This window comes from Rhinopithecus roxellana, chromosome 3, assembly GCF_007565055.1.
Source record: "Rhinopithecus roxellana isolate Shanxi Qingling chromosome 3, ASM756505v1, whole genome shotgun sequence".
NCBI classification, from domain to species: Eukaryota; Metazoa; Chordata; class Mammalia; order Primates; family Cercopithecidae; genus Rhinopithecus; species Rhinopithecus roxellana.
Genome location: NC_044551.1, coordinates 156,493,187 through 156,503,690, shown reverse-complemented (window position 1 = coordinate 156,503,690; position 10,504 = coordinate 156,493,187). Strand labels below are relative to the sequence as shown.

At 50.8% G+C, this 10,504-nt stretch overlaps 1 protein-coding gene across 1 annotated transcript in view; it reads right to left on the bottom strand.

Annotated features, from left to right (window-relative positions):
* Positions 1 to 2,303: 2,303 nt before the first annotated feature.
* PSD2 (pleckstrin and Sec7 domain containing 2) overlaps positions 2,304 to 10,504 on the bottom strand; it is a 49,373-nt gene continuing 41,172 nt past the window's right edge. The window contains exons 10-15 of the mRNA XM_030927678.1: positions 10,117 to 10,307; positions 9,880 to 9,950; positions 9,335 to 9,492; positions 8,349 to 8,493; positions 6,946 to 7,089; positions 2,304 to 4,506 (exon numbers count right to left, since the gene is read on the bottom strand). Of these exons, the coding sequence (XP_030783538.1) occupies positions 4,303 to 4,506; positions 6,946 to 7,089; positions 8,349 to 8,493; positions 9,335 to 9,492; positions 9,880 to 9,950; positions 10,117 to 10,307 (913 nt within the window). The 3' untranslated portion in view covers positions 2,304 to 4,302. The remainder of the gene's footprint in view (positions 4,507 to 6,945; positions 7,090 to 8,348; positions 8,494 to 9,334; positions 9,493 to 9,879; positions 9,951 to 10,116; positions 10,308 to 10,504) is intronic.

Sequence of the window (10,504 nt, the reverse complement as noted above, 5' to 3'; positions counted from 1 at the left end):
TGACTGTGTGTGCCTAGCCCCAGATGAGGAGGGAAGTCAGAGCATGAAGTCTCATGGTGGATGTGGATGATGCTGGCCTGGAGGTTGGAGGGGGCCAGGGCAGTCCCTGGAAGGAAGTGACCCTCTCTTCAGTCTCTCCGGCCCCAGCTCCCAGGACAGACTCCAACCTTCCTCCCACTCCCAATAATATTTACAAGGTGTCCCCCCAGCTGCTGAGGAACCTGGCCAAGGGACTGACACAAATTGCTCTGCTTCAAACTCAGCGTGGAACTCTGGCCCAGTTCTTGCCCCGGATCTATGGGCCGGACTGAGACAACAGTTGCCGGCCTAGGTGGGTGAGGAGGGATGGGTTGTGGGGTTGGTACTAGCACAGCCGAGGCAGGGTGACCCCTGGACCCTGAGGCACGTCACAGGCAAAGTCTGGACATGCACAGTGGCATGACAGGTACCCTCAGCTGCCAGGAGGACCACAGCTGCTGCAGCTCATAAGCCCACAGGGTGTTGCTCTTTCCCCAACTTTATACCCCCTCGGAGCCAGGCCTGTCTAAACCCGCAGCCCTGAGGGAAAGTACATGATTTCAGTATGGAGAAGGCAGATGGAGGCCCAGGGTTCAAAAGCCTTTCCCCTTATCAACTGATTTAGTAAACCAGTGTCCAGCACCAGGAACTATTCGGTTCTAGTCAGACACACGGACGTCTTCCACCCAAACAGCTGAGGTGGTTGGCATGCACACTTGCCTACGCCTGTGTGTTTGTGTGGGTGTGGGTGGGTGTGGGTGTGAATCCCCCTAGGATGTGTGTAGTCAGAGACCTACAGGTGGGAGGGACAGAGAGGCTGCGGGTTGAGAGGGCTTCGGCATCAACAGGGCATAAGTTCAAATTCCAGCTCTGAGCCTCCTAGCCGTGTGACGTCTCTAGGCCAGTTTCCTTGCTGGGAAATGGGTGATGCAAATACCTATTCCAAAAGGTTGCTGTGGAGATTATAAAGTACAGTGCTGATGCTGGCACGTGATAGATGCCTATTACATGGCTGATTTGATGGTGGTGATGACAATCTCCTGTGCCTTGCATCCTTGCATCACACAGCCAGAGTGACAGAAACTAGATGAGAGGGAGGCGATGGAGAAAAATAAAGAACAAACTAAAGTTATTGTATTCATTATGGGGGCGCTGGGAAAAAGTACCTGCTACAAAAAAATTTTAAAAAGGGAAATAATGAACTCAATCCTGCATAAACCTGCAACTCACTGGCCCTTCCCGGCCCCCTTCTGTTGATCTCATCCAGGCCCCGCTGCTGTCTCTGGGTTTGTGGTTGGCTTTAAAATTCTCTGAGAGCCAGTTATTCTTCTATGTGACCTGTGGCTTCTGTAGGATCCCAAATTAACTCCATATGAACTCTTGGGGAACCCACTGACCTTTGTCTGATCCAGCTTATTGTCCTCATGTGACCTTTCCGAGGGCTCCTGTTGCCTTCTAAATTTTAGAGTCAGAAGCTACGTAATGAGAACACTAATCTCTATGTGGCCCTCAGCTGATTCTGAATGACCTCTTGGTGAACTCACTGACCTTTGCATGAGCAGGTACCTTCATTATATGCTCTGAATCCTATAGTACCTGCCATACGTGCTGAGAGTCCAAGGCCAGAACCTAACAGAGTTCTTTCCTCACCTGTCATTCACCCATTTATTTCACAGGTATGATTAGGACCCAGGAACACATGTGGCCAGAGAGGCCCCTTCTCCACTCTGCCTCTCAAACCTCTGCCTTGGGGAGCCTTACCAGTGGCCTTTCAGGAAGAGTCGCAGTCCTGTCAAGCTACTTCCCTACCACCGCCCCGTCACTGGAACATATAGGATGACATTCAGGCAGCTTCCCAAGTCAGAGGTTTCGTCCCCACTTTCCCAGTTCTTTCTTTTCTCTTCCAGGTCATTTTTTGGTTTCTCTTTCCAGCCCCTCCCAGAGACCCAAGTGGTAATGGTAACTGCCTGTTCTCCCCACGAAACTGTGAGCCCCACGAGGACCGGCAGTCAAACTTCCTCCCACCACCATATTCCCATCACCCCGCCCAGTGTGCAGCACACAGTTGGCCCTCGTTGAATGAGAGGATGAAGGCGCAAGAGACACCGTCCTCAAGGGGCAGCCCCCAGAAGTCCCTGAGCCCGAGGCCACTTCCCAGGACCACCAGGTGGCGCAAACCACTTATTGTATGTCACCAGTCCTGGATTTGGACAGTCCTAGAAAATGGGCATGTTGGAGACAGCAGTTGTGCGGGGCGAGGATCCATTCGAATGCAGGAAAAAATATTAGAACTTTGACTTAGATTTATTTTCATCTCATCTTTTTTAAATTTCTATTTTTGTGTATGTTTTATAATGTACATGATATTTTAGTACAGTAGTACATGTATATAATTTACAAATAAATAATTATACAATTAAGGAAGTGAACTAAACATTTTTTTACTGATGGGAGGCACAACCCGTGCTCAGGAAGCACATCTGTCCACAGCTGCCAGAGCTCCTGGCTCTGCTCTCCACTCACCCACCCTCGGGAAGTGAAGGGTGGGACACTGACCCCGAAAATCACAGGACTTCTGAGGCAGCATGGAGAAAGTACAGAGAGCTCTTTTGTAGTGCCACATTGCATTTTCAATTTCATTTAAGTGAACATTTACTTCCTCTGAGCAAAACAAAGGGGCCAGATGGTTTGGTTCTAAAACACACTTCAGCTGATCCAACTTAAATAATCTGAATTTAAATCACTACATCTCTCCACATAATCAAAAGCCCCTTGCCTCAAATGTGAGTGGGCCTGTAAAGTTAGATACTTAGTTGCAAGCCTGGCTTATTTTATTAACTAAGTATGTTACCACTGACGCCAAATTGCTGGCCAAACTACAGTAATCTATTTAAACAATAGAGAGGATTCGCTCTTCATAGCCGCACTGAATGTGCCATCACCCCCACCCACTTGTCAGTTGGAAAAATGCAGGGCTTAAAGGTGCTAGCTAATCCGTGATCGTCAAGTGGCAAATTTCTCCACTCTTCCCAGATGCGGCCTTGGCTAAGCCTTTCTGATTCACTAGACAAATGAAAGAAATAGCAACAGAAAAACAATCAGTAACTTGTCATTCCACCTTTTCCCACGACCAAGAATTAATGGCTTCCATAACTGTCCTCCGACAAGCATCTTTGGGCTTGTTGACAAGCGGCCATTTGTGAGGCAGAGTGTCTTTTATTCCTATAGCAGTAGATCTGTCCAAGAGGCCACCTCTGGAGCTCAGAGACCTGGCAGCACCAACATAAAGACCCAAATATAAACAGGGCTGTGGTCCCATCCCACTCACACCCCAGGATATCCATGGGACAAATGGGGCGGTGCATACATGTTCTATTTTTTCCAAAAGTATCAACTGTAAGAGCAGTGTAAGTCACAGGTCAGCTGGAAGAGGGAAAAACAGGGCAAGGGAGACCAGCACTGCCTCCCCCTTTCCTCCCAGGGTGTCAGGAATGCCAGGGGGCCAGGTGCAGCCATCCTTCCTAACAGGGGAAGCTCCAAAATAGGCTTTTCCTTTATCTGATTTCATCCCCTAACTGATTTCAGTTCCGAAACCATCTTTCAGGGTTTCCTTATGTATATATTATTCTTATAGATGTACATTTGTGTCTGTATAAAAAGGAGACAGTGTGATCTCAATGGATGAAAAGAGGTGGACGCACATGTGAGTGGAGTCAACTTGACACTGAAAGGGCACAAGCCTGGGTCCCAGATTATTGTGATGTGAGGCAGGAGACCTGGGCATGGTTCTGGAGGCTGCTGGGAGGAGGGAGGAGAGGATGGTGCTGGTGGTCTGCAGACCTGCTGCTGGTCAACTCAGAGGAAGGAAGAGGAGAAAGGGTGGGGTTCCAGCTGAGACTTGGAGTCAAGACCTTCCCTCACACACAAGAAGATGAGGAGAGGAGCTTGATGAGAAGAGAAAGACCTGGGAAGACAACAGCCCTTCCAGCTTCTCCAGCGAGGTGGTGTCTAGAGCATGCACACAACTGGCCTACAAAATGAGGCTCCATGGTGGAGAGGAAAACAAAGGCCGGGGAGAGGGTCTGATGCCCAGAGATGCCCAAGGACGCAAGGAGATCAACGCCACAAACGGCATCTCCATCTCCTGGGCCCACAGGTTTTCTGCACCCCTCTGGCTGCCCATCAACTGACTGGAGCTTGGTCCGAGTGGCCCCTGGCTGGAATTGTGCTCACCAACCCCACTGGGGACATCTGCCCATCCTGGGGTCTGCACATCCATGTCCGCTAAGTATCAGGCCCAGTGGCATCCTTTGTGGTTTTGCTGCCAGTCACATGGCCCTGGCTGAGGGCAGGACTTGAGTGTGTCTTCCGGAGAGAAGGGTCATCCCCTTCCAGAGTGGCCAGCCGGGCCTCAATCCGCTCCAGATCGTCTGAGCCCACTTTGATTTTCACAGCCAGGAGGTGGATATAGGTCTCATAACGGCTTTTCTGGGGAAAGGCCAAACACAAGGTCAAAAGACAACAAAAAAGGAGAAAAGTATGTGCGCCTCGTACGACAAAAGACTGACTTCCTCGATGTGCAGAGAGCTTTCACAAATCGCTAAAAAGGAGATGAACAGTCCAATCAAAACATAAACATGGGACATGCACATAAACTTCATTCATGATTTGAAAAATCCAAATAATTGGCAATGATTTCTTGGATATGACACAAAAAACCCAATCAACAAAAGTAAAAATACACAAATGGGACTACACCAAAATGTAAAACTTCTGTACATGAGAGGATACAGTCCACAGAATGGAAAGGCAACCTACAGAACGGGAGAAAAATATTTGCAAGTCATATATCTGATAAGAGTCTTGTATCCAGAATATATAAAAAACTCTCAGAATGCAACAAGAGAAGACAAACAACCCAAATTTTTTAAGTGGGCTTGAATCTACATTTCTCCAAAGAAAGCATACAAATGGCCAAGAAGCACACGAAAAGGTGCTCAACATCATTAATCATTAGAGAAATGCAAGTCAAAACCACAATGAGATATCAATTCACACTCTTACTACTATCAAAAGAGCAGAAAACACGTGTTGGTGAGGATACGGAGAAATAGACAGAACCCTTGTGCTCTGCTGGTGACAATGTAAATGGAGCAGCTATTATGGAAAGCTGGTGGTTTATCAAAAAGTTAAAAATAAAATTACCACATGATCCAGCAAGACCATTTCTAACTATAAACCCAAATGAGTTGAAAGCAGGGTCTTGAAGGGATATTTATATACCCATTTTCATAGCAGCATTTTTCACAATAGCCAAAAGATGGAAGTAAGCCAAGTGTTCATTGATGGATAAACGGGTAAACAAAATATGGTGTATACATACAATGGAATATTATTCAGCCTTATCCCATTTATGCCTAGTGTTCCATTATTGGAACATTGGAGTTACTGGAAATAACTCATGGGAGTTATTTATATCATACTGCTGAAGGTCATCTCCAAGGTCTGATTTTTCACCAAAAAAAAATTTGCAACCTCCGACATAAATGGGTTAAAAAGAAAGGACGGCCGGGCGCGGTGGCTCAAGCCTGTAATCCCAGCACTTTGGGAGGCCGAGACGGGCGGATCACGAGGTCAGGAGATTGAGACCATCCTGGCTAACACGGTGAAACCCCGTCTCTACTAAAAAATACAAAAAACTAGCCGGGCGAGGTGGCGGGCGCCTGTAGTCCCAGCTACTCGGGAGGCTGAGGCAGGAGAATGGCGTGAACCTGGGAGGCGGAGCTTGCAGGGAGCTGAGATCCGGCCACTGCACTCCAGCCTGGGCGACAGAGCAAGACTCCGTCTCAAAAATAAATAAATAAATAAAAATTAAAAAAATAAAAAGAAAGGAAATTCTGACACACACGACAACATGGATGAACCTTAAGGACATTATGCTAAGTAAAATAATTCAATCACAAAAAGACAAATTGTGTATGATTCCACTTAGAGTAGTCAAAATCATAGAGGCAGAGAGTAGAATGGTGACTGCCAGGGACTGAAGGGAGGGGAGAGTGGAAAGTTATTATTTAATGTGTACAGAGTTTCAGTTTGAGAAGAGGAAAAAATTCTGGAGACTGGTTACACAACAATGTAAATAGACTTAACACTGCTAACTATACACTTAAAAATGGTGAAGATGATAAATTTTATATTACATGTCTTACTGCAATTAAAATGTTTTTAAATCCAAATTAAAATAGTAATGAGGCTGGGTGTGGTGGCTCGCACCTGTAATCCCAGCACTTTGGGAGGCCAAGGCGGGTGGACCACCTGAAGTCAGGAGTTCGAGACCAGCCTGGCCAACATGGTGAAACCCCATATCTACTAAAAATACAAAAATTAGCCAGGCATGGTGGCACGTGCCTGTAATCCCAACTGTTCAGGAGGCTGAGGCAGGAGAACTGCTTGAACCCGGGAGGCAGAGATTGTAGTGAGCCAAGATTGTGCCACTGTACTCCAGCCTAGACGACAGAGTGAGATTCTATCTCAAAAAAAAAAAAAAGTAATGAGATACTAATTGTTAAACCTATCAGGTTAGTGAAGTTTAAAATGTTTTGCAATGCCCAGTGCTGGTGAGAGCATGGAGAAATAAGTACATTCACAAATTATTAAAGGGGTTAGAAATCAGGGCAAACATTTAAGAGGAAGATATGGCAGCATCTGAGGGCCTTCGTCTGAGCTTCAGCCCCTCACCCCTGTCAGGGAAGGCTGGCACCGTGGAAGGACTGGGGACTAAGGGTCAGGGGACCCTGTTCCCTGCCAGCTGCCACGTGAGCAAGCCCCTTTATCAGTAGGCTTCACCTCCCCAGTCTCACATCAGGCCAGGAAGGAAGGAGAAGGAGCAGGGCGCTGGGCTTTGCAATCCAGCCCCCCAAGGCTCACCTCGAAGGTGAGATAGTGCTCCTTCAACCGGTACTCCTCGGCCTCCTTGGACTTGATGCTCCTCTCGACTGGGTGACACCTGTGTTCGGCCAGCTCCGCAGTCAGCTGCCTCAACTTATTCTCATGAGACCGCAGTTGCTCCTCCTGGGAAGGCAAATCGTGGACTGTGACGCCTTATTCTCAGAATGTCACGGAGTGGCTCAAATCCTGTTCTACCAGGAGCTGCTCCACCAGAGGGAAATGAAGGCCTAGCCAGGGTCACCAAAATGTGGTGATAGAGCCAGGCTCTGGACCCGAGGGTATGCTCCTCCTCCCACCTCCCTTCCTCCTCTTGCTGCTCCCATCAGCATCAGCTTTCCTCAATGCCCCCTAGACACCCCACCTCAGGCTCGGGAGACAAGAGATGCTCACACTTATATGTGGACATAGACAGTCCCTGACATAGACACACAATGATCCCCACACACAACCCAGCTCACATGCATTCCCATGTGCACACACAAACACCCCGGACCAAGGCCAGCCTGGCCCAGCTATCCCCTGCTCCTTACGATACACGCGTTCTCTTACATTCATGCCCAGACAAACGCAATGGTCGCAGACCCAGGAACACACCTGGTGGAGTGACAGGCGGAGACACTGTCACTGATGGGCAAACGCACACACATCCCACCCACTACAGGACAGCCAGGCCCCCTGGTGCTGTGTGCTCATGCGTACATGTGTATGAGTCACCACCTGTGTGTTTACACATGTGAATGTGTGTGGTGTGTACACATACATGGTGTACGTGCATTGCATAGGGGTTCTGGGCAGAAGCAGGAGCCCAGGAGCTCAGTGGGGAGACCCAGGACAAGGCCTAGTGGGAAAGACCACTGGCAAAGAGGAAGTGTGGGGCTTCCGCTGCCCTCTACCTCTCAAGCTCTGGGCCACCATTTCTCCTGTCCTCTCCAAAGAAGCCCTGAGAGCCTGCAGCATGGGTGAGCTGGGTTTTCTAAGACTACAAATAAAACATTTAAGGATAGGTGAGGGCAGCAAAAGAGCATTAGATGAAGAGTCAGCCAGGTGTCACTTGTGTGAGCTCCCTGTGACACAGTCTCCTGCATTTGTGCCCAGGTGCACACAAGGCCACCAACTCTCAGTCACATCCACAGGGATGCACTAGCAGAGAGGCAGCTCCATGCCAACTGCCATAGCCACGGCCCCTGTATGACGTTCCTTGGTATCCCCATCTGGACGTGGGGGTGGGGTGCGTGGGATGGAGAGAAGAGGTGTCCTTCTCTGGTGTCCTTCAGCCCAGGATCACCCAGCCTAGAGACAGAGCTGGGGTGGGTCTGCTGGACGGGGGCCTGGGCTGAGGATGGCAGCCTAGGGAGGCAAAATCTTGACCCAGGAGCATGTACCTGGCAGAGGCGGGTGGTGCAGGAGGGCAGCAGGGGCCGACAGAACTTCTTCATGGAGCTGACAGCGGCTGGGAAGGCCGGGGCAGAGAAGATGGCTGCCACCAGGTTGATCCTGAGGATCCAGGACAGCATTTCTTCCTTGCTCCTGGGGACAGGACGGGGAGAGGGTGCTGGCCTCTCACACAGGACTCCCTGTCCCCTACTCAGCGTCACATACCCAGCACTGGGCCTGGCACTAAGAAGGCACCAGTGCCTCTAGATGAGTGGGTAAAGGGGAGAGGGAGGACACATGGGGGCTGGATGGGCCTGGCCAGAGCTATGCAGGGAGCTCCCTTTCTATCCCAACTCCCAGGCACACCCGGATTCTCATGTGAAAATCAAACTTCCGAGGTTCACAGCTAGTGGCCCTGGAGTGAATGGGTGGGAATGACCATGGACTGGGGATCATCAGAGGCAATGGCAACTGGGCGACCCTCACAGTCCTCCTGCCCTCCCCCGCTGCCTGCCCAGCACTGGCACTGTGATCCTGAGGCCTCATCCACCAGCCTGCCTCCTTGCAAGCTCATGTGCACCCCAGTCTCAAGTCATAGGAAGGCGAGAGGTGGTAGAAGGACAGCCTTACAGGTTACCTGGAGGGTGCATCTTTCCCACATTTAAAGCAAAGGATGATTCATAAAGATGCCACCTGACCCACATTTCAGACTCCAGCGCACTCAGCAGCCCCTGCAGGGCTTGTTAAACACAGTTGCTGGAGCCATCCCAGAATTTCAGGTTCAGTAGGTCTAAGGCGGGGCCAGAGAGACTGCAAGTGATGCTGAGGGGAACCACACATTGAGAACCGCTGCTTTGGGGGGACCCAGCTGTCGGTCTGGGTCATGTGGATACACATGCTCTGTTGCTGACTCACGGGAAGGAGAGGGGCTGTGTGCTGCGTCACTGTGGCCCTAGGCCCCAGGTGGGAGTGAGGGGCTCCAGCTCCTACTCACGGTGCCTGGAAAAGGAATACCCTCCAGTCGGCCGTCTTAAGCTTGAGCACGTTGGACTTCTTGCTGTAGTCAGAGGCCCTGGTGGCCAGAGCGTGATGCACGCGAATGGCGTTCTTCAGGTCACCCTCCGATAGAGCTTTGTCAGGCCTGTACTCATCCTGGGTGGGGCGGGATGGGTGAGGTAGGGTCACTGACCCACACCTTCCACTCTCCCCTCCCCTCACTCCTCTCTGTCTAACCCTATAGCTCCCTTAATTTTCTGTTCCTGCTGCCTCACCCACCCCAACAAGAATCCAGGCATCCCTCCCCTTACCCCAGTTTGTCCCAGAGGCCTAAACAGGCCTCACGCTGAGTGTCCACTGAGTGACTGGGCACCAAGTTCTCCCAAAAACCTCCAAAGCCCTGAGTGGGCCCAAGTCTGGGGAAGGACCCAGCATGTGCCTGAGCCCCAGGTCCTGCCTGGGGCCCTTGGGGTGCCACAAGGCTGGGGCGGGATGGGACTGAGCTGGCCCTTTCTGAGTAAGGTCTCTGGGGCAGTCTCTCACCTTCTGCAGGTACAGGATGGTCCCTTTGAGCACTGCGTAGAATTTCTTCCAGCCACGCCTCCCACGGGGTGCTGGGGAGGAGGGCACTAGTAGTGTGGCTGCAGCCACCCTCTGCAATCTCTCCAACCCCACCTCCGACTACATGTCCACCTGTATGTTCATCCCCAAGGAGTGGTCTGGGGCACCCCCCTCTGTGCCAGCCTCCCTCCCATGCCCCTCTCCCAGCCTGACACCCACTCCTCTTGCCATCCATGTCAGCATGAGTCTTCCGGGTCAGGACGCCGTGCTTGTAGGTGGTGGCACTGAGCGCCTGTGGGACATCCAGGAAGGGGTTGCCACCATCCAGGATTCGCGTCACCTTCTTCGTGCCTGTCCCGAACTTGTCATCCACCAGCTCAGACAGGGATTTCCTCAGCTCGTCCTCATCACTAGGGAAGTACTAGGCCTGAGCACCACCTCCAGAGAAGCCTCAGCCCCGCATCATCATGGCCTTCCCCATCAGCCTCCCATCCGGGAGCCAGGGCCACGGAGGAAGAGCAGCCCCAGGAGGCAGAGATAAAGAGATTCCAATTCCAGACCACAGATCCAGATCTCTGACCCCTCCTCTCATCTCCACTTCCGACCT